We start from the raw sequence: 24,088 nt of genomic DNA on the forward strand, positions 1-24,088 counted from the left end.
GTACATCTCTCAATACATATATGTGTGTGTGTATATATATATGCTATACACATATGTATAAGTATATACTTTTAAAAGAAACCAAAAGCACAATTGGAGTCCAAAATTATTTAGAAGCCATTGGGATTTGAGCTTAAAATATTTAATATTTTCATTAGAAGATGACATTAAAAATTTTTTAGATTCTTTCACTACATACCACCCCCCATCACAAATACATACACACATACAGATAAACATGCGCATCTCTAAAAAATTTAAAGTTGGTGGGAGATGAAAATGATTACTTTTACTCTAGCATTTCCTGTTACCTGACATAATACATTCATTGACTACTTTTAAGTGGTCACAATTCCCTCTCTCTCGCTCTCAAATCTGTTTCCCTCTATGAAATGGCAACACCATCTTCTTCCTAGACATCCAGATTAGAAATCTCTGTCATCTTTAGCTACTTTCTCAAATGCTCTTCGGTCCTAGTCTACTTGGTCACTACATTATCCTGCTACTAGCTCTGTGAGTGGCGTGTTTGGTAGTGAAGTTTTAGCCCACTGCATTAGTTAATTCACGTATTCATTTATCAATATTTTGGAGTTCTTGTAAACCATGGAAATACTATGCTTGGCACTGAGGAGATAGCCATAAACAAAACAGATGTGACAGATCCTCATGAAGCTTATCTAGTGTAGGCTCACATCATCTTTTTTTGAACTATTATAGTAACTGATGTTCAGTATCTCTACTGTCCATTTACACTGTAGCAAGGCATTGAAATTATTTTCTAAATTACTGATCAATCACATTAACTCCTTCCCAAGATAGGGAGCTCTGAATGTCTACTATAGAGCTACTATCTTTTTTTTTTTTTTTTTTTTTTTACTTATGATAGTCACAGAGAGAGAGAGAGGCAGAGACACAGGCAGAGGGAGAAGCAGGCTCCATGCACCGGGAGCCCGATGTGGGATTCAATCCCGGGTCTCCAGGATCGCGCCCTGGGCCAAAGGCAGACGCCAAACCGCTGCGCCACCCAGGGATCCCTAGAGCTACTATCTACCAAACAAACTCTTGCTTCTTAGGATGACATTCCAGAACCATCCATAAACTGGCCCCTTCCAGCCTTATATCTAAGTTCTTTTATATACCCCATGTTCCAATTATACCCAATTGGCTTGCTCTTCCCCTGCCTTGAACTTTCATACCTTTGGGTCATTTATTCATACTGTCCTTTGTATGTTCAATATGTTCTCTGACTTCTACTAACAGCCCTATTCATCTTACAAGTTCAGAACCTTTTCTGAAGCCATTTGAAATCCAGCCATTTGAAGGTATTTAATGATTCACCATTTTATATTCTTACAGCACTTTTCTACTCTTATTTCACTTCTCTTGTGGTAATAATGTCTTTCACTTTGGTTACAACATACATTCTAAGAACATTAAAAAAAAAAAAAAAAAAACCCTAACCAAACTATCATCTTATTCTCCCAGAACCTATGTTAGGTCTTTAAAACAATCTGATGAGCAACTATATTATCAATAACTAGTATTATTTTAAAGAACATTTGGAAATAAGCTAAAGGACTAATAACAAAGATTAAAAAATAAAATGCATAAAGGTGAATTGAAATGCACAGCATATATAATCAAAGACTTTTATTATTTTATTATTATTATTATTATTTAAATCAAAGACTTTTAAATAAGACAGCCTGGATTCAAATCAATCCCAGTTCCATCACTTATTATGTAGTCTTGGGTGGGTTATTTAACCTCAAGTAAAAAATACTTTTTAAAATTAGACACAAGTAATCAACAAATGAAAAATATCATTAAAAAAGAAAAAATATAATCATGGAAGAAACAGAACAGAAAATACTTCTATCATTGATATACTATGCAAGTTTTGAAAACTTAAAAATGAGTATTTTGAAATCCTAGTTTAGTAACGAGAATAAAGTACTTTTGTTAGTCAATAAGCACAATTTAACTATATAAAAAGACAAATATGATGACCTGGTTGGCATGTTCTGTGGTCCATTCTTCATCCAAGTTACCCAACTTAGCTTTTTGTTGATGTTTGAGATTCTCATTTTGTTCCTCTTTGGGTGGCGTTCGAGTGGCAAGAATGACATAATCCTTTTGTGAAGAACACTTAAAAACAAATTAGAAAAGTTTATTAGAGTGACATCTGATTGAGGAATGTAAAGCTCTTATGATATGCAAAAACAATAATATTTATAGGAACTTAAATTGTTAATACTTATATTATAAAGGACTCTTTAGGGAAACCAATTTTCATGGATAGCCTTACAATGTTTCCCTCACAGGTCATTTATTTATGTACATGATATACTTAGTATCAGCTCCTTATTTGTTTGGACATCCTGAATGTGAATCATACGATGGTCCTTAAAATTACTGGAAGAGTGAATGTACTGTATTTTAACTAAAATATGCTTGATCAATTTTCTAATTATATTTATTTTCTAAATAATCTGAACAGATTGGATAGCTCAGCAGATATAAAAACTCAGTAAGATAAAGCAACAAATAACTTTGTGTCTTACTTCCATTGAAACAATGACGCTAAGGAACTTGTATATGGGTGTCCACAGGAAAAGCAGAAGGGATGTCAGACACATAATTGAAGTGCTATCAGATTTATGACTCTGCTTTAATAGCAGTTTAATGGTAATAAAAGGTGGGATACCTAAAGATAAATTCAGGAACTTCTAAAAGCTCAGTCTCACTATAGTGAAGGTTTGATATAAAAAAAGTATAAACAAGACAGATAAAACCAATTAGCATGGTATCATTCTCATACATGATCTGGAATTGCCATTATGAGTATCATCCTGGAATAAAAAATAAAGGAAGAGAAATTATTTCTACAAAAGCTATTTCCAGAAAATTACATTCAAATGCACAGAGGAAAAGATAGCTGCTGATTAAGAAAGCATAACTTTAAAAAGGAAAGGAAACTGACCCAGAAAGTAGGAAACGGGCTAGCTGGAGGGGAAGAAGAAAAAAGTGATAAGCCCTGGAATAGAGAAGAAGAAGAAACATACTGGAAAGGATGAAAAGGCACCATCTAAAGGAAAGACTGGAAAGAAAACCTTAAATTGTGGAAGACTTATTTGTAAGATGGTGGTTTTGTCAAGCTCTAGTAAAAGCCTATGTGAGTAAGGCAAGTTTGGAAGAGGGTATTTCTCCCTAACCTTTTATCTTGACTATGCCTTTCTCTGAAACTCTTATCCCCTAAAACTTTCTTAAATAAAGGAAAGAAGAAAACCTTAAATAAAAAGTTCCTAACAAAAAAAGCCCCATACTGGATTCAAGTAACCTCAATCAAAAAAGTAGATCAGGGGCACTGGAGTGGCTCAGGTCATGATCTTGGGGGTTCAGGGATGGAGCCCTGCATTGGGCTCCCTACTCAGCATGGAGTCTGCTTCTCCCTCTCCTTCTGCCCCTCCCCTGCTTGTGCTCTCTCTCAAATAAATAAAATCTTAAAAAAAAAAAAGTTTAGATTATTGCCAAAAAGGTAGGTTGGCTGACTAATGAGAGGTTTCATAGGGTAGTACTACCTTGGTGAATAGTATAAGATCTACTCTCTGTCTTACAAGTTAAGAAATCAGATTTGTGAAAACTCTAAGAATGAACTGGTCTCTCAGGGCTAGAATGACATTAACTAAGCTCATTTAGAATGATGTTGAAAACAAGAATACCACGAAGGGGTGTGAACACATGACCCTCCTTGACAGTACATTCTTTATAAAGAGATAACATGGGGCTTCAAATTATAGGAGAGAAGTAGCTTTAAAATCTGGATAAAACCAAAACAAGAAAAGTTAATTATGCAATTTGAAGGTTCTAAGGTGTCATGATAAAAGACCCAGAAAGAAAACTGTCACAGAACTCTTTTTTGCTACTAGGCATCCAAATCAAGTCCTTGACCACAGTGCACTCTCTCCTAACCAGTGTTTAGATGAAGGTAATTAGTTTGTGACTCTCCTTTCTTTATTGCTTTCTACTGCTGACCCATCTTCCCTGCTGATTAACACATTTTTTTTCTTTAATTATAACAAGTCACCAGGTGCTTATGCTTTTTCTTTTTTTTAATATTTTATTTACTTATTCATGAGAGGCAAAGAAAGAGAGGCAGAGACATAGGCAGAGGGAGAAGCAGGCTCCCTACAGGGAGCCCGATGTGGGACTCGAGTCCAGAATTCCAGGATCATGCTCTGAGCCCGAGGCAGACACTCAACTGCTGAGCCACCCAGGCGTCCCATGATTATTCTTTTTAAAGTAATTGCCCAAATCTGGGTTCCATTTTTTGTTGATTTTTAAGCCTTAACTCCAAAAGGGAAATAAAATTGGTCTTATTTGCAAATTTCTCTTATTCCCTTTCCCTCTCCCCACTGAATCAACATTAAAAAAAAAATTTCAATAAGATTGAGTACCATAGATGTAACAATAGACCTGACCAATATTGCCGTACGACTGAGATAAAGCAAACAATGAGAATAGAGTTGTGAAAAGCTACTTTTGCAAAGAATTAGACAACCAGGAGTTAATAAAGATTAGAAGAGAGTACAAAACACTTGGAAAGATAATAACATATGTATAATCTGATCAGTGAATTTCTAATTTTGGAGTTTCTACATTATAAGTTACTTTTACATTGTCAAAAGGGAATGTGTTCTGACAGCAAACCTGAGCTAGGTTTGTCCTGCTTCTCCATATTTTTCTTCGAAGACCATTCTTAAGTTCTTCTTCTCCATTCCCTAACCTTGAGTTTATTGCTAAACAGAACATTTTAACATTAAAAAAACAGGTAATTTGTTTTACTAATAAATGCACTAAAAGATACATACCTGTCCAATTAAAAGACCAGAGACAAAATCCTTTCCTTGAAGATTTATGTTTGAAAGATACTGGCCAACAGTTTCTTCTACAATGTAGGTTCTTCCCATTATTGGGAACTAATTCAATCTCCTAAATTACAAGAAAAAAATACACAGCATTTTTAGGTAAAAATATAATTTGTGATGTTTTTGTCACAGGAGTTGTATAGAGACAGAGTTGTACCTTCCTGATACTATCCCATGCCTTGACTGCTTATTAAGTATTCTTTCCTGCAAAGTTCAAATGTAGCTTTAGAATTCTCAACACTGCGCTGCTGCAAATGACTACCAATCAGCGAGAGCTGACATAAAAGACAAAACTCTCTCCCGTATCTAAGATAAGGGAGAGAACACTAACCTACTAGTCAACACAGCTGATTTTTTATTTAATTTACTACTTGTTAGTTTGCATCAGCTTTGATAGTCTGTTGCTGAGCCTCATTGTGCTCATTTCTGCAACAGGAAAGAGGACAATTTCTGAGCTGCTCTTGGGAGGTAGAGAGAATCAAATTCGTTTACTCAATAAGCATAATATGAAGAATTACTATGTGCTAGAAATCGTGCCAGCTGGGATAGCACAAAGATGAACAATACTTGACCAATGCCCTTGAGCAACTCATAGTATAATTAGAATTATGAAATTTGATAAATAACAATGCAATAATAATGAACATTTACATAGTTTCTACTTTGTATAAGGCAATGTTCTAAGTACTTTACATATGGTAACATTTAATATTCATAGAAACTTCACAAAGTAGATACTGTTATTATAACCCTTGTTTTATAGATGAAGAAACTAAAAAGAAGAAAAGAAATGCAACTTGCCCAAGCAACAAAGCTGGTAAATGGCAAAGGTGGGATTTACACGGAGGCAGTCTAGCTCTAGAATCCAAGCCCTGAAATGCTATGTTCATATGGAGGAATAAAACCCCGTCTCTCAATTAAACTTTTACTAAGGGTAACCCCTGTTCTGCTTGCTTGCCCTCTCTCTCTCTCTCTCTCTCTCTCTCTCCAGTTTGTAGACAACAGTTGCAGCATTTTTTTTTCAGTTGCAGCATTTTGAAAAGAAATAATAGTCGTTTGAGTTGTGTAAAAAGTTTCAATCTTATTTAGTACAACAAAGGCAAGGCAGCTGCGGATGAACTGTATCTGACACCAGTAAATTGCCAGTCACAATGATTTTGCATTACTCTAAACGTAAATCCCGAAGAATTGGTTCCAGTTTGAAACTCCCTGTTGGATGTTGTCTCCTCAAAGAGCCTGTTCAGTGTAATTATGTCTTCCCAGATTTTTTTTTTCCCCAACAATCGTAAAAGTAAATTGGGTTTGCACCGGAATTATTTTTAGACTAAGTCTAGAACGGCCTATATGAATCATTAATGCTGCTATAAGTTTAAAGGCTTTCCACTTTTAACAGTGCCTTAATGTATGAAATTTTACTACGCTATTCTACTCCTTTTCCTTCTGCCTTAATTCTTGCAAGAAAAAGCAGTGACAGGGACTCCAAAGTTCTATGTAACTTCCCAACCTTATTTTTTCCAAGGTGTCACCTAGTAACCACATTACTGTAGTGCTTCTTCAAAACTCTAAAATATAGCCAGTCGTACTTTACAAAGGACACCACTAAAAACGCTGACCTTGCCTAGAACAGCTCAATTCATCCTCAAGTGCTGCGGGACAGCGTAAGCTGGCAAGCTCTGTCCAAGCACTGTGGCTGGAGACTCGGTCACATCTCAACCCTCAAGTCTCAGCTCATCTCTTTTGGCCTCTGGTTTCCTAGTCTACAAAATACAGAACTTGGCTCAGGCAAGTCTGAAAACCTACCTGATTTTGGGGTCCCGTGATTCTGCGCACAGAGTAGCTGCAGTTCCCACTTGGCGGATCACTGGTAGCGAGGCAAGGACACGGTATATGGTACTACAACATGCCAGCAACCTTCTTAACTCAAAACAACCCTACAACATATTTTGGGCGAAAAACCAACACATCCTTTACTCAATATTCACAACAGGCCTGCTGCTGCGGGAGACTGCAGGGGAGAATGACTTGGGAATGCTTCGTTTTCAATGAAGAATTCCACAAGTTCTTCTCGGAAGGGCGATGAAACATGAAATAATCTACGGATTCGGCTTCCAAGTCGCAGGCTTCACCACCTGGAAACAAGCAGTTCTATTACGGGGGCCAGGTGATCAGCGGGTTTGAAGGATGCTTTAAGACTTTTGTCACGACGCTTCTTCCATCTTAGAAATGTGAACATACGGTGGGAGCACTTTCTACGAGATTACCTCAAAACATAAAACCAGAGGTCACACTCAAAAGTCCTCCCGGTTTCTTTAAATCCTCTCCCTGAAAAATCAGACCGGCTCCTTAAGCTCCTGTGGGTCCTGGTCGTGACCCCCCCCCGCCCCGCCCCCCCCCCCCAAGGCACCAAAGGGCGCCGTTTCAAATAAAGCGTTTTGCGGTAACCGGACCTGTACCGGAGTGTCTGCCGGTACGTTTCCTACACTCGGTCCCTTTCTTCCTTCAAAAGGAGGCTCTCCGGGCCCAAAGGCACACACTCACTCCTCAGGTGCACGCGTGACAGACACACACCTGCCGAACGGTCGGTCCTCCGGAGATGGGGCTTTAAGGTGCAAGTACCAGCCTCCAGGGGCCAGGGGCCCCTCGGGTCCAAAGTCCACAACCGATGAATTCATCAAAAAGCGACAGACTTCCCTCACCTCACTTCCCACTCCAAACCCAGGGTCTCCGGAGCCAGGCGGCGCGGCCTGATGACGCACACGGCCCCCCTTCCTTCACCGCAGCACCTCAGCCAAAGCGACTGCGGTCGCCACCCCGCCCCCTTCCGGGCGCCATTGAGAGCGTGGCGGTAGCCCGGGGCCTGCCGTCCAGCCCTGCCCGGACCGATGCCCTCTAGTGGCTCAGTGTCTAGAAGCCGCCAAAGAGGACGACCCATGGCATCCCGGAGCTTCGACGGTAAGGTCGCCTTGCTTTTCAGGGAGCGACGTGAGTTGACGGATACTCTGTGGCGCCACCTCGCGGACAGCTGCCAAGCAGCCGGACGGGGCGGGGGGGGCGGGGGAGCGGGGGAAAGGAGAGCCGTGGGGCGGGGAGAAAAAAGGAAGCGGAATGGGCGTTGCGCAGTCAGGCTCAGGGAAGGGATTGAGAAAAACACTACGTTTCCCACAAGCCCGCGGGGCTTGAGGCGGGTGGCCTGGGCGGCGTGTGGCGGGGGGGGGGGGGGGGCCGGAAACCGGGCAGGGGCAGAGGCCCCTCTGAACTCGGATTCCCAGGGTGCCCAGCTTCCGGCGGCTGCGCGCGCAGTCCGGGCGCGGGCGCTGTGGCGCGGCTGGTGCCGGCGCTGAGGCGGGACTCGGTTTCCCAGGGTCCCGCCGCGGGAGTCTCCGGCGGGCAGGCGCGCGCGAGCCACGGAGCGAGGTGGCCGAGGCGGCCGCCCAGGCTTCTGGGTCCTCTTGGTCTTCGCCTTTCTGCTCCGCTTCTGCTCCGCCGGCGGCTGGCGCCGCGGCCCCCGGCGCGATCGACATGGCGGCGGTGTTGCAGCAAGTCCTGGAGCGCACGGAACTGAACAAGCTGCCTAAGTCCGTCCAGAACAAACTCGAGAAGTTCCTTGCTGACCAGCAATCCGAGATCGATGGCCTGAAGGGGCGGCATGAGAAATTTAAGGTGGAGAGCGGTAAGTGGCGACGCTCTTCCCGCCCTGGATCTGGGCCCGGCTCCGTAGCTATGGCTGGTCTTCTCCCCTGGCGAGCTCGCTTTCTGCCTGCGACTCTCGCCTCTCCGTGCTGGCTTCGCTTCCCCGGCTCCTTAGACTGCCCACCCCGCCCCACCCCCAGGCCTTCGCCTACCTGCTCTCACGGTTAGATAGAAAGCAGCCCTTTTGTTTGTTTGAAACCCAATTCACGTTCAGTTCCGTTCTCTTTGTAGTCCGGGCGGTCTCTTGTAGGGCCCCTTGATGATGTTGGGCGCACATCGGGGTCTCTTTGCCTCCGGACTGGCGGGAGTCTGCGGCCCCTGTCTCTAACCTTAGAGTACCCGGTCTCTCTGTTGCTCTGCTGGCGATTTCCGCTCGGTTTTCTGGTCACCTGCATTCGGAGGCCTTTGTCTGATTGCACTACTTCGTGCCCTGAGTTCTGTTCCTCAGTCCTTCGCGCTGGTCCGATTGCGAACTAGATGTTCACCTAAACGCGTACGTGCGGAAGACAGCGCTGGAAACCGTGAACGTAAAAAAGTTGGATGTATCGGAATTCTCTCTACACGTTGGAGTTTAATAGACGATATGTTAAGGCTTGTTTAGACGTACTTACAGGAGGCCCTCAAGAAAGGAAGTCGCCGACCATAGCGACGACTATATCCACGAAGAAGGATTAAGAGCGTAGCAGCTACCCTTACTGAAATATATAAACTCCTGTTATAATTTGCCCTGGTTTACCTGGGGTGATGCCGCTTTTGCTAAGTTGATACAAAATTCTGAACCCTGTCATTTCAAAGACTTTTAATTATCAAGCAGCATTGGATGTCGGAAAAGTAATTATTTGAATCCCAACACTGAAGATAGCACGTACACTGGCTCCTGTTGATTTATTTATACATAAGTATCGATTGTCTCCTATGTGCTCCATACTGTGCTCAACAGGACACACTCAGTCCTTCTCTTGTAAAGTTAACACAGTTTTAGATAAATTTAGTTATTTTATATCTTTAGGTATTTCAGTCTTTTAATACAACCTTTTAAAACGAAGCAGTTTTTAATCTAAATTTTTTTCTCCATTTAATAAGGTATCTTTGAACATGAGTCTGCTTTATACTAAAATGTCTGTTGATTTTTATGGGGAAAATACTAAGGTGGGTAAAGACTTGTTGCCTGCTTTGAAGAATTGCAGTCTTATGGAAGAGAAGTTGTAAAATCCCCTCTAGGTCTCATTTTCTTTTGTCATAAACATATGTCAGTTGGAAATGTTAAAGTCCTTTCAGTGCTCTATTTATCTTTACTCAAAATCTCTTATTTGAAGTGCAATTCAAATACTGTGTCTTTAAGTTTTAAAATCGGCATTATTAAAAGTAAATAGCAGTATTGACAGTGTGTGTACATGTATGTTTGATTTTATTTTTTCCTCTGCTTCTGAAGAACAACAGTACTTTGAGATAGAGAAGAGGTTGTCTCACAGTCAGGAGAGACTTGTGAATGAAACCCGGGAGTGCCAGAGCTTAAGGCTTGACCTAGAGAAGCTCAGTAAGTATTTTTACAACCTTATTTCATTCTTGTAGTATAGGGATTTTTAGACACTCTTTTGGATGCTTTGGAAACATTGACATACTGTTTATGAAAATACTGATTGTCACTGTTTTCATTTAAGGTAGTATTTGGAGTTTTCACTTGATGGTGAACATGAGAAACGTAAGGCTTAGTGGTCAGGAGTCCTGGGTTCTAATTCTGACTGCTATCAGAAGCTCTTTTGGCCATTTGTAAATCGTAATATATGAAATGGCTAGAACCACCCGTCCATGTGCTTACATAACTTTACAGATCAAATGAGATGTTTGAAAGCATTTTAAAGACGCATGAAGCATTATGCAACTGAAAATGTAATTAAGGACAGAGTCTTAATTATTTTTTATGTTGTTGAAGATTAAGGCCGATAGCTTCCTTATGTGTTTCTTCTTATGAAAGATGAACAATTTCCTTTTTTTTTTTTTTTAAGATTTATTTATTTTTAAAGAGTGAGCACAAGGTGGGGTAGGGAGAGAATCTTATGCTGACGCTGTGCTGAGCCTAGACTCCGATTCAGGACTCGATCTCACGACCCTGAGAGCGTGACCTGAGCTAAAAGCAAGAGACGAATACTTAACAGACTATTCCACCCAGGTGTCCCGAGTAATTTTGTTTTTAATTAGTTTTCTCCTATCATTAAGTTCTAGAAGGTACACTAGATCTTAGTTAAGGTCCTAGCTTTTCTTGGGAAATGTGTATTATATACTTTGGTTATGATAAGAGAACGCAAATGTCAAAAGATTGTTATAGAGTGAGGACATAATATTTGCTGTTAGATATAGCTGGATTTTTAATTTGGGAACACAGGAAGCTAATAAGAGAATGGTTAGCACTTCAGCCATTTTTCTTAACTAGGTCTGTGCCCATCAGCTATTTAGGTCATAATTTTTTCCAGCTAATTTTGAAGCACTTTGATACATGTGTACAGTGGTATATATACACACATGGAACGAGGGCATAAGTAATTTATTGAGTAGCTAGATCTGGTTCATCATCTGTATATGGTTCTGCTTTGGCATAATAACTAGGTCTACAGAGCTATGGTGCTAAAGAATTTCAGGAAAATTATTGTGCTAAAAAAAAAGAAAAGAAAATCATTGTGCTTATATCTTCTTTAATGAATTCTGAAAAGGGGAGGAGGAGAAGGCGAGGATAAACCTAGACACACATGTAGTATGCCTTTCTGGGGTATACAATTATGTTTGTTTTTTTTAGTTTATCATTCTAGATCTTAACTTTGGAAAACAGTAAATAATAATAGTGCAAAATAGAAAAATCAGACTAATTTACATGGTTTTTCTCTATAATAAGCCAATTGTTTAAGTAGAGCTAAAGATTGGAAGTAGTGATCATGTATTTACTCATTAAATTGCTAGCACATAGTATAGATATGTTTCAGTGAAAGAAATTGTCAGAAAGCTTATTTTTCCTAGTTATCTGCATGCATTTGGAGAAGAAACTGTTCAAGGGGAGATAGACCACTATAAGTGGAGATTGTGGGATTGATGATCAAGCATAATTTTTTTTCCTCCATATCGAAGGCTCTTTTGAGTGATAAACAAGCTGTATCACAATTATCCTTTGTTATCCATTGTTATGTGTTACGTAAACATTGTTTACATAGTTTACTCTGTATACATTGTTTACATAGTTTAAATGTTTTTTATTCTCTTGACTTTTTTTTTTCTCAATTACCTGATTTGTAAATATAACTAACTCATTGTAATTGATTTAGAAGAGTCATTGAAATATGATGAAAGTGATAATTGCATATGCTTTTTTCTATAAATGTTGGTTAGAATGATCACAAATATGATTTGGGAGACAGGATAATATATTTAAAAATTTGGTTTGGGGCATCAGGTGGCTTAGTCGGTTGGGCGTTTGATTCTTGGTCTCAGCTCAGATCTTGATCTCAGGGTCATGGTTTTGAGCCCCAAGTTGGTTTCTACACTGGGCGTGATGCTTACTTAAGAAAAAAAAAGTAAAATGGGATGCCTGGGTGGCTTCATGATTGAACGTCTGCCTTTGGCTCAGGTTATGATCCTGGGGTCCTGGGATTGAGTCCCACATCAGGCTCCCCATGGGGAGTCTGCTTCTCCCTTTGCCTATGTCTCTGCCTCTCTCTCTGTGTGCCTCTCATAAGTAAATAAATAAAATCTTAAAAAAAAAAAGTAAAAAAATTTGTTCTAGAAGTAGAGTAAATGTGGGATATTCATGAATTTGTAATACTGTTTTACAACTCAGCCTTTCTGAAACTCAATTTCTTCATTTTAAAATGTATACGGGTGGCAGATGCATGAAAACTGTCACTGCAGTTTTTAAGTTTATGGATGTATGTTCATAAAATTCCTTTTATCCAGACAATCAACTAAAGGCGCTGACTGAGAAAAATAAAGAACTTGAAGTTGCTCAGGATCGCAATATTGCCATTCAGGTAAAAGTTATTCCTGTGAATAAAGCTAACTATAAGCATGACACTTGAGGAAGTATTCTATTTTGTGTTTCTTAATGGGAAGATGAAACATGTTCTATTAGGAGAAACTACTGACAAATATGCATATATATAAATTTTATGTGTTAATAGAACTTTTATGTGTTTTATTGATAAGGTGTTTCTTTTACTTATCAGAATATATTGGTATTTAATATAAAAAGAAACTTGCTTTTGATTCTGTAGCTCTTAAGGTTGTGATTTTTTTTTTCAAAAAAATTCACGCTGTAAGTAAAATGTCATAGAACTATAAGTAGATGAGATAATCATAGGTCCATCTGTCTGCCCCCCCCCCCCCCCCGCCACTCACCCACTTATCTACCTGTCATCCTCCCTTTCTTTTAGAGATTCTCTATTTAATACTTATTGCTGCTCAGGCATTATTTCAACTATGGTGATACAGCTGGGGATATGGGTGAATCCACATCAGAAATTATTTCTCGGGGATCCCTGGGTGGCTCAGTGGTTTAACACCTGACTTTGGCCCAGGGAGAGATCCTGAAGTCCCAGGATCGAGTCCCACATCGGGCTCCCTTGCATGGAGCCTGCTTCTTCCTCTGCCTGTGTCTCTGCCTCTCTCTCTCATGAATAAATAAATAAAATCTTTAAAAAAAATTATTTCTCTAGAGTAGTGATAAGAGTAACAGATTGAATATAATCAAAAGGATTATTTACCTATTGGTTTAATAAAATGATCATACTCAGTAATTCTCTAACTGGATAGAAACTTCAGACTCTTGCCCTTGCTTTTTAAAAACTTGTGTTTGGAAAAACAAAACAAAATAACCCTTGTGTCTGGTTTGAGTTTAAAAGATACTTGAGGGACCCCTGGGTGGCGCAGCCGTTTGGCGCCTGCCTTTGGCCCAGGGCGTGATCCTGGAGACCGGGGATCGAATCCCACATCGGGCTCCCGGTGCATGGAGCCTGCTTCTCCCTCTGCCTCTGCTTCTCTCTCTCTCTCTCTCTGTGACTATCATAAATAAAAAAAATAAAAAAAACCTAGTCTTGAAGTCCTGACTTTCCCTCTGAAGTTTATTTAAAAAAAGAAAAAAAAAAAAAAGATACTTGAGGGGATCCCTGGGTGACTCAGCGGTTGAGCGCCTGCCTTTGGCCCTGGGGTGTGATCCTGGAGTCCCAGGATCAAGTCCCACATCAGGCTCCCTGCATGGAGCCTGCTTCTCCCTTTGCCTCTGTCTCTGCCTCTCTCTCTCTCTCTCTCTCTCTCTCTCTCTCTCTCTCTCTGTGTGTGTGTGTCTCTCATGAATAAATAAAATCTTTAAAAAGAAAAAAGAAGATACTTGATATATAAAAGGTACTTACTGGTTTCTACCTCTGAAACTAATAATGCGTTATATGTTAATTGAATTTAAATAAAAATTTTTAAAAGTTAATTTAAAAAAGATACTACTGGGAAAGTGGTAGACTTTAATAGAAATTTAAAATTCATTGCATAAAAAGAACTAAAGCACAAATAAACCATTAATATGTATTTTTTCAATTAAAATATGACTGGATCCTTAATATATGACTACTTTCATACTTTAAGAAAAATCATTCAGGGGGAAATGGGCAAAGGAATTTTAAAAAGCTGGAGAAGAAGCTTTACAAATGGTCAGTGGCAATATGAAGTGTTGCCCTAGTTCACTTTTAATCAGAGAAATGCAGATAAAACAATAAGGTAATTATTTTTCACCTCCACATGTTAACATTGATTTCGTTCTCTTCCTTTTTTTTTTTTTTTTTTTAATAGAATGATTTTCATTTCTGGCATGAGGGGCTTGAAATTGGCACTTACAAATCAAAGCATATTGATTGTCATTGTCTTGCTGCAAGCAGTTTGACAAAATGTTAAAAGTTTTAAGTAATTCCATGTCTAGGGCTTTTTCTTGAAAACTAAATTGAACCAATTTGATGCGGTGATAACCATCAAGATTGTATTTTATGGCAGCAAAAAATTAGAAGTAAACTAAATGTCTTTTCTACAAAGCTTAAGTTAATAAGGACACTTCCAAGAGATAAATAGTGATGTGGGAAATTTTTCATAAGCCTATGAAAAATAATTTTTAAAAATGTAAAATATGGTGTTGAAATTATAGGTGATTTTTAAACTTTTTGATGTATTAAGTTATAAGAGAAAGAAAACCAACGATTCTTAAGCTACAGCTAATGTTAAATACAGTGATAATTCTGTTTAAGTTCCTAAAATGATTAATCAACTCGATTTTTTTTATTTAAACATATTCTGCTTTTCCTTTGTATGATAGAGCCAGTTTACAAGGACGAAAGAAGAATTAGAAGCTGAAAAAAGAGACTTAGTTAGAACCAATGAGAGACTATCTCAAGAACTTGAATATTTAACAGGTATGAAAAAATACTTTAGCTTCTAACTCCACTCTCCTTTCTTTCTCTTATAATAGGAATTAATCTGCAGTCCACTTCTCTTGCTTCTTTGTTGTAGCTCAGAATATAGTTCAATGTAATAGCCTATTGTTTTTCCCATCCATTTCTTTAAATCATTATCAAGGTTTTGAAGAATTGTCTAGACAATTATACACAAATGAAAAACATCTAGGAAATTATAATTTGGATCAAGGTTTATATACTAAGATACTATGATATTATTTATAATAGCAAATTAGAAACAGTTTTAGTGTTGATTTGTAGAGGCTGAACTAATACAGACACGTTTTCATATAATTTGTCCATAAATATTCAATATGTATAAGAACCTGAAAGGAAAGCTTTTAATTTAAAAATATGGACTGAAGGAGTTAGGCAAGAATATAAGCTAGGCATGTATTTTCGCTGTTTTGAGTAGTTTTTATATGTATTACTGCTTTTTAACTTAACAAATGGCTATTTTTTAAATTCTAATAGATCTGTAGGTATATATCAGGAAAATCAATGTTAATTTGTATATTTAGCTTAAGATACTGCATTTAAAAATGAAATAACCAATATAATTTTCATGTTGATTGGGTACGTAAACTTGGCTTATCATTTGTTAAAATTAATTTTTAACTAAGAGAAAAACAAAGTTGTTGAGAACTACTTTGTGTTAAATGCTTATATTTCAAGAGATGCATCTTCAATGTTTGGTTCCTCTGAGCATTAATTAGTCATTATTTTCAAATTCTCTTCTGACTTTTCTAGAGGATTTTAAACGTCTCAATGAAAAACTTAAAGAAAGCAATGCCACAAAGGGTGATCTGCAGTTAAAATTGGATGAACTTCAAGCTTCTGATGTTTCTGTTAAAGCAAGTAACAATTCCTAATGCACAAAATGCAATTTTTGCTTAAAACTCATCTAAATTAAATTTTAAGTATAGGCAAATGTTCTATAAAGTAATTAAAAGCTGTGTTTTTGTTTAATGTCAGGGAAAGAATTAAACATTAAAGTCATTTTAATTGAACTGTTTGTGATATTTAAGTTTCTTAGAGTTCTTAATCTGTTTTCTGTTAAGAATGCATGCAAATATTTATTTCTGTTGTTAAGTTTCTGCTTTATGTTCTTTAACTACAGGCAAGATCTTTTAGCTAACCATGTATTGTCTTTAATTGAATGTTATTTTCTTGGATATTTTTAGTATAGAGAAAAACGTTTGGAGCAAGAAAAGGAGTTGTTACATAATCAGAATACATGGCTGAATACAGAGTTAAAAACCAAAACTGATGAACTTTTGGCTCTTGGCAGAGAAAAAGGAAATGAGATTCTAGAGCTTAAATGTAATCTTGAAAACAAAAAAGAAGAGGTAAGTTAGGAAAATTGTATTTTCATTTTGGTTAAAACTTAACATTTGTGTGCCAGTTTATGACAGAGCTATTCCATGATGAGGGGCACCTGGGTGGCTAGGTGGTTAAGCATCTGACTTCAGCTCAGGTCATGATCTTGGAGTCCTGGGATTGAACCTCGAGTCAGGAGCTATACTGCTCAGAGGGCAGTCTGCTTGTCCCTCTCTCCCTCTGGCCCTCCCCCAGATCCTGTAGACTCTATTCTCTCTCTCCTTCTCTGTCTCTCAAATAAATAAATAAAAACCTTTAAAAAAAATACACTCCATGGTGTACCAAAGTAAACATTAGAAATGTGGGAGATGAAATTCATAAACATGTGGTCTAGGAAATAAACCAATTGCATTTAAATAAATACTTTAAGGTATTTTTTGATGAATTTTGATACCATCTACTATCTTTTGATGTATCATTAAGATACATTTAAGAAGTGCTGATAAATTTTGGGAGATAAATCCAAATGTGTTGTTTGTGAGGTATTTTCATTTTTTAAAATATATACATTTTATGTGAAATCCTTTTTTTTGGATGTAGGACATTTCACTTTCACTTGGCAGCTAAGCTTTATATCAAATTCATTTTAGTTGTTACAACATCCTCTCTCCACCCAACTCTTCTGTTTCTAGGTTTCTAGAATGGAAGAACAGATGAGTGGCTTGAAAACATCAAATGAGAATCTTCAAAAACATGTAGAAGAGCTGTTGACCAAACTGAAAGAGGTATAGATGACCACTTTAAAATTTCTCTTTTGTAAAAATATTAAAGCACTAATGAGGCTATTATTTTTTAAATGATTTCATGTTTTAATCTGTTTCTGGTACCATAAAATGGCCAGGACACTTTCATATGCTATAGCTAGGCTAAAATGGCTAGATTCAGAAATGACAGTTGTATGCTAGATCCAAAATATTGTCTGAAAATAAATATGGTTAATTTTAATATCATTGAAGTATTATACTTTAAGATAAAAATATTAGTAATATTTTATCTTTAAGGTCATTCATCTTTATCCTGAAAACTGATGTTAATTTTTATCTTTTTACAAATTGGATTTTTTCATTTTAACATTCAGTGAGCTTTCAAAATTCAGTTCAGGGGGATCCCTGGGTGGCTCAACAGTTTAGTGCCTGCCTTTGGCCCAGGGCATGATCCTGGAGTCCCGGAATTGAGTCCCACATCAGCCTCCCTGCATGGAGCCTGCTTCTCCCTCTGCTTGTGTCTCTGCCTCTCTCTCTCATGAATAAATAAATAAAATCTTTAAAAACAAAAACAAAATTCAGTTCAAGCGAGATTGCTGTAATTGGGTCTTTTTTGCAGGCCAAGGAACAGCAGGCCAGTATGGAAGAGAAATTCCACAATGAGTTAAATGCTCACATAAAGCTCTCTAATCTATACAAGGTAAATGCCCAACTACACATTTTATTGTTCTAATACAGCATTTTTAGATGTCCAGTAACTTTTTAAGATTAAATTTTAGAGTGCTGCTGATGACTCCGAGGCAAAGAGCAATGAACTGACCCGAGCAGTGGATGAACTACACAAACTTTTGAAGGAAGCTGGAGAAGGTAAAATTTAATTATGGGAAGATTATTTTGTGTGTAGATTATTGGATTTAGAAATTAGACTGACCTTAATAGAGTTGAAATTTAGTATAGAAGAAAGATTCTTAGATTAAGAAACTTTGAATTTTATTTTAAACAGATAGGGTATTTGAAAATATAGATAGTTAATGTTTTTCAGAGTTTTTTTCATGTTATGTATGGTCTGGTTTCTATTTTTTTTTTTTTTTATGGTCTGGTTTCTAACAGGAAATTTTTTATAGTTTGGGTATTCTCTTAATCCATATATAAGCCTCACTTTTTAGGTTAAAATCTGTGTATTTTAAAATCTTTAGTTTTCTTGTATTCTTTTTAATATGTTTTTGGTTTTGGTGGTTGGTTTTTGTTTTGTTTTGTTTGTTTGCTAGTATAAGTTGTCTATGTGATCTATTCTAGTCATTTCTTATGTTCTAGCTAAAGATCAGAATAAAACCAAAGAGATACTTAGAGCCACTTTTTGACAATTTGAGTTCCCTAATTTTCCCCATGGAAAAAGATATCAAAAGGAGAAATAGATTCATTAGGCAAGGACATTTCAGGAATTAGAAATAAATTTTCAGAGGGTAACTGGCAACCTTAGCCTGTTTAGAAATTCTGCTGAAGGGAAAAATAATGACTATGCTGTTACATTTTATAAACTCCCAAGATTTTAATAGTGTGTGGATATTCTGTCTTTAAAAATGTTTTTAGCCAATAAAGCAATACAAGATCATCTTTTAGAAGTGGAGGAATCTAAAGATCAAATGGAAAAAGAAATGCTTGAGAAAATTGGGAAATTGGAGAAGGAATTAGAGAATGCAAATGACCTGCTTTCTGCCACAAAACGTAAAGGTATGGATTGGAAGATGCTTATAAATGACTTGAACGAAATACAAGGACTTCCTACATCGTTCTTACTAATTTCCACTAATAGTATTTCTCTTGTGTTGTAGGAAACTCCATTGAGTTTTTTTTAGTGTAAAATTAGTACTTATCTATATCTTTACCATATTGTCAAATATAAGTACCATTTGATCACACATAATTGTGTGTCAATTTCCAGAACATTTTTAGCTACATTTAGCTAAAAGATTTTAGATGACAATTTGATGTCATATTTAAAATCTCAGGAATTTGTATGTAATGCTTAGTTGGTGTCTTACTTGGAACATACTCATTTTGGAAAATATATTACTGGCTTTAGTGTGAAACATTACAGAAATAACACTAGATTTCTATATGTTGGTACAGGAGCCATATTATCTGAAGAAGAGCTTGCAGCTATGTCTCCTACTGCAGCAGCTGTGGCTAAGATAGTGAAACCTGGCATGAAATTAACTGAGGTCAGAATGGTATTAAATCTTATTATTTCCTTTCAGCAAAAGGAAATTTGCTGAAATGTGTAATGCTCAGAAAGATTATTCTTAAAATCATCTGATGATTAATGGATCATTGTAAGAGAAGCTTTCTTGGTCCCGGTTCTTCTAACATATAGTAAACATTTCCATCTTGTTTAAGTGCTAATAATGCATGTTTGTTACAAAGCTAATCAATTATATGCTTCTGTTATTATGCTTAGATTTGAAATGACCTCTCCTTTCCTTTCAGCTGTATAATGCTTATGTGGAAACTCAGGATCAGTTGCTTTTGGAAAAACTAGAGAATAAAAGAATTAACAAGTACCTAGATGAAATAGTGAAAGAAGTTGAAGCCAAAGCACCAATTTTGAAACGTCAGCGTGAGGAGTATGAGCGTGCACAGAAGGCTGTGGCAAGTTTATCTGTTAAGCTGGAACAAGCGATGAAGGTTGGTTCCTCTCTTAAATTTTAGCTGTGGGGAAAATACATATAAGAGATGATTTAGTAGGTAATTCTTAATTAGAATTAAAGTATTTGATGGGACGCCTGGGTGGCTCAGTTGTTTAACCATCCAGCTCTTGATTTTGTCTCAGGTGATGATCTCAGAGTCATGAGATCGAGCCCCACATTGGGTGCCACGCTGGCATGGAGCCTGCTTGAGATTCTCTCCCCATTTCCTCCTTTCCCTCTCCCTATCTGCATGTGTATGTGTGTGCAGTCCCTCACTCTCTCAAAAAAATAAAGTATTTGAGTTAGAAAAGGCTAATTCTTTTTGGTGATAGGGTAATTCAGCATTATTAAACACCTGTAATCATGAAATGCTCTTATTTGGCTAAAAATTTGGGAGCTTTTTCCATTTTTTAAGACATTAGAGATGTTTTCTATAGCATTCTATAGTGATGATGAATAGCCAACTCTCCTTGGGCTACTGTTCAAATTAAAATAACAATCTCTTTGTAGCAGAACTTTTGCAAATTTGTCATAGTCACTCTTTATCAGACAGTTCTGATAATCTGTCTAGAAATGGTAATGTTTAACCATAGAGAAGAACTCCTTTTTTTAAAATATTTCACAACTTTGAAAGTTTTTGTATACATTATTTTGTTACTCTTTTGCAAGAAAATTCATAAATATCTTTTAAGATACCTTTTTACTAGATAATAACTTAAAATAATATATTCATATAATTTTACTTTTAGGATACAACTATTAATACTGCTGAAAAAAGTCAAGATTTATTAAACAAGTTTTATTGAGAAAATTCAGTAACCTTTTGTATCTGCTGTTTGAAACTGATAAAAAATTTTTTCCTGGGAAAAAAATAGTATAAATAAGTTGTATCCCTAATTCAAACTGATTAAAATTTTATTACTGTTGCTATTACAGCTTAGATATCAGTTTAAATCCAGGTATATTAAATCTACTGGTCTTTTTCTCCCAGGTCATATGTTATGTAGCAGTCTTGCCTTGATAAAATGTTCCCTTTAAAAATCCACCCCTCCCCCTCAACCCTGTGGTTTGTAAAGAGGTCCCTTGGGTATAATTAGATCTTCTCCAGTTTCTCACAGTTGAGAGGGAGTTTTCCAGGCAAAACACAATTCTTAAAATTGTGCCCTTAAATACTTAGTGATGCTGGGATGCAGAACTTACCAAAGCACTGCATAAGCTTTATCTTTTTAACAGCCTTGTGACATTGGCTGCTCCTGCTTTAGAATTAATTCCCAAAGTCTTTTTTTATAAAATCAAGCCTTAAACATTTTACCCAACATTTTTTACTTTGATGTTTGCTTCCATGTAAGTAGTGTAATATAATTGGCATTATACTATAGTCCTTTATTTTCGTTTTAATAACACAGCTTTAGAGAATATTTCTGTGACATCGTTTGATATACACTATTAATTTGGTATGGCTGTAAGATCGTAATTTACAGTTAATTTGGAGGGATAGCAAATTCTCCATTGTTTGCATGTCGTGATAATGATAAAGCAGTACTTAAGATACTAAGATACATGTGTGTTCATATTTGTAGAGAATTACTCTTCAGTAACTACTATATTATAAATAGACTTCTAATTTATCAGTTGACAATGTTATACAAGCACTGTATATTTTTTATTATTTATATAACTGTTTCATTTGTATAGATCTTAGAAGGAAATGTAGAATTTTCACTTTAATTTACATTTTGAAGGAGATTCAGCGATTACAGGAAGACACCGATAAAGCTAACAAACATTCATCTGTGCTTGAAAGAGACAATCAAAGAATGGAAATACAAATAAAAGATCTTTCACAACAGGTTAGAATTTTTTGTTTCTTTTCCTATTTTTTTTTTCCCCAGACTACCCAATAATGTTTAAGTCTGTTTACAGGTATGTATGTAAGAATTACTGCATATGAAATTCTCGTTAGGAATAAGACTCTAGTGAATTATAGCCTGGTCGTTGTTTTTTGTTTTTTTAATAGCCCTTCTTTTTTTGTATGTGTGTCTGTGTTTGATAAATATTCAAATTTTAGGTAAATGAAATAATTCAAGGATAAATAAAAGTCTTCTAACCCTGCCCAAGTCCCAGAGTAGAACCAGCATTAACAGACTGGTGTATATTCTTTCAGGTCTTTATATATACATATGTATACATATATACATATATATGTGTAGGTACGTATATGTGTATACACATATATATATATATACACAAACCCGTGAGCATTCATGAACATATGTAAGTATCCATTGTTTTTACTAGAATAAAGTCATATATACATTACTCTGCCACTTTTTTTTCCCAAATGCACAAGTCAGGAAATGTAGATCTATTTTATACATATATTTTATTCTCATTTTTGTGTGTGGGTTTATACAACATACTACACACACATAAAAACTTCATATGAATGGAAATAAATCTGTTTTTCATACTGGTCTTCTGCCCCACCAAATAATACATACATAAGCACACAAATACAAGCAAAAACATGTACAGGTATATATTTCTTTGTGTTTTATTTAGTCAGTATTTTACAAAAGTGGAGCTATACTTCTAGAATAGGGAATTGGTGTTTTTTTTTTTTAAATAACAGCCCTTGTTACACACTTTTATAGAAATGAAAAATAATTTTTCCCACTAAAATTTTTTAGGTTTTAATATCTAAAACAATAATAATTTTTTAAAAATAATGCTAACTGATGCTGTTCATAAAGTAATATTTTCACTTGAAAATTTTTATTCTAAACATTTCCAGAATCAACATCAATACTATTTGGTAACATTAAAACTTTGTTTTTAGATTAGAGTGCTTTTGATGGAACTTGAAGAAGCAAGGGGCAATCATGTAATTCGTGATGAGGAAGTAAGCTCTGCTGATATAAGTAGTTCATCGGAAGTAATATCACAGCATCTAGTATCTTATAGAAATATTGAAGAGCTTCAGCAGCAAAATCAACGTCTCTTAGTGGCCCTTAGGGAACTTGGGGAAACCAGAGAAAGAGAGGAACAAGAAACAACTTCATCCAAGTAAGCAGTTGACTATCTTGGTTTGTTTAGCAAATATTTATTGAAAATTTCTTATGTGTCTTTAATAGTGCTGTATACTAGGAATATGGTGACTTAGGAGAAAAAAAAATTGAGCAACAATACAAAAAAACATTTTATTCTCCGGTATCTCAATTTGTGGGTGAGATTGATCCTAAGAATAAAATAGATAAGTAGATCATTTTAGTTCAGTGTGATTAGTGCTATAACAAATATAAACCTATCGTGGGAGCCTAGACCTAGCCTAGGTTTCAGGGAACAGACGAGGCTTTGTGGAAAAGATAATGTCGTAATTACTCAAGCAGAGTAATGAATTTTTCCCAAAAAAGTGTTTGGTGCTAGGGAAAGAGCAATAATTATGAAAGTAAGAAGACTGGGGTGTTTGGACTGAGTGGAATCAGTTTGATTTTTGCAAACAGATTTTTCAGGTAACTTTGGTGAGTATTTGAGTTCTGTATGGTGGAAGTTTCAAAAGTAGATCTTAAAATACTTAGCAGATGATAGAAAGGATTAAAGAGACAAAAATATTATCCTAATGATGTGACAAATGGTAGAATGTTTATTAGTTTATAGTAGAAATTATAACTGCCTCTCATTCTCCGTTATGTGAAATAGACTAATTTCCTTTTCTACAGAATTGCTGAGCTTCAGCTAAAACTTGAGAATGCCCTCACTGAATTAGAACAACTCCGTGAGTCACGACAACATCAAATGCAGCTTGTTGATTCTATAGTTCGTCAGCGTGATATGTACCGTATTTTGTTGTCGCAAAGAGGAGTTGCCATTCCTTTACAACGTAAGTTTTTATATGTTATCCTAAAAAATCTAAGTTGTTTTGGGAAATTTTTTTAAAATGTATATTATAGAATAGATCTTACAACGTAAGTACTGTCCACTCTACTGAATGGTAACTTCAAATTTAACTACCATATATGATTGATTATTACATCACCAATCCTAAAACATACAGTTATTTTAGATCTAAGAAAAAAGAAATGCTGACCATTGCTGAAAAATATGCATCTTAGAGTCCATAAGTTACTATGTTTATGTATTTTTAGGTATAATTGACATACACTATGCTTTTAGTTTCAGGTATACCTCATAGCGATTTGACATTTCCATACAACAGGAAATAACTC

General features: G+C 36.5%; 2 protein-coding genes across 4 annotated transcripts in view; one reads left to right on the plus strand and one right to left on the minus strand.

The window, feature by feature from the left end:
- The window catches only part of ODR4 (odr-4 GPCR localization factor homolog), a 40,605-nt gene extending 32,941 nt beyond the window's left edge, over positions 1 to 7,664 (minus strand). The window contains exons 1-4 of one of the 2 annotated variants that reach the window (XM_055319338.1): positions 7,497 to 7,664; positions 6,729 to 6,859; positions 4,872 to 4,992; positions 2,011 to 2,148 (exon numbers count right to left, since the gene is read on the minus strand). In XM_055319338.1, the coding sequence (XP_055175313.1) occupies positions 2,011 to 2,148; positions 4,872 to 4,970 (237 nt within the window). In that variant the 5' untranslated portion in view covers positions 4,971 to 4,992; positions 6,729 to 6,859; positions 7,497 to 7,664. Of the gene's footprint in view, positions 1 to 2,010; positions 2,149 to 4,871; positions 4,993 to 6,728; positions 7,058 to 7,496 lie in introns of both variants that reach the window. The other variant, XM_055319339.1, reaches the window with a different exon arrangement.
- Positions 7,665 to 8,269: 605 nt separating this feature from the next.
- The window catches only part of TPR (translocated promoter region, nuclear basket protein), a 66,869-nt gene continuing 51,050 nt past the window's right edge, over positions 8,270 to 24,088 (plus strand). The window contains exons 1-15 of one of the 2 annotated variants that reach the window (XM_055319089.1): positions 8,270 to 8,598; positions 10,051 to 10,155; positions 12,558 to 12,631; positions 14,953 to 15,049; positions 15,842 to 15,945; positions 16,276 to 16,440; positions 17,104 to 17,196; positions 17,795 to 17,875; positions 17,955 to 18,042; positions 18,766 to 18,906; positions 19,306 to 19,397; positions 19,663 to 19,860; positions 21,605 to 21,712; positions 22,702 to 22,928; positions 23,582 to 23,742. In XM_055319089.1, the coding sequence (XP_055175064.1) occupies positions 8,448 to 8,598; positions 10,051 to 10,155; positions 12,558 to 12,631; positions 14,953 to 15,049; positions 15,842 to 15,945; positions 16,276 to 16,440; positions 17,104 to 17,196; positions 17,795 to 17,875; positions 17,955 to 18,042; positions 18,766 to 18,906; positions 19,306 to 19,397; positions 19,663 to 19,860; positions 21,605 to 21,712; positions 22,702 to 22,928; positions 23,582 to 23,742 (1,885 nt within the window). In that variant the 5' untranslated portion in view covers positions 8,270 to 8,447. The remainder of the gene's footprint in view (positions 8,599 to 10,050; positions 10,156 to 12,557; positions 12,632 to 14,952; positions 15,050 to 15,841; positions 15,946 to 16,275; positions 16,441 to 17,103; positions 17,197 to 17,794; positions 17,876 to 17,954; positions 18,043 to 18,765; positions 18,907 to 19,305; positions 19,398 to 19,662; positions 19,861 to 21,604; positions 21,713 to 22,701; positions 22,929 to 23,581; positions 23,743 to 24,088) is intronic. The other variant, XM_055319088.1, reaches the window with a different exon arrangement.

The sequence above is a fragment of the Nyctereutes procyonoides genome, unplaced genomic scaffold (genome assembly GCF_905146905.1).
Source record: "Nyctereutes procyonoides isolate TBG_1078 unplaced genomic scaffold, NYPRO_anot_genome, whole genome shotgun sequence".
Lineage (NCBI taxonomy): Eukaryota > Metazoa > Chordata > Mammalia > Carnivora > Canidae > Nyctereutes > Nyctereutes procyonoides.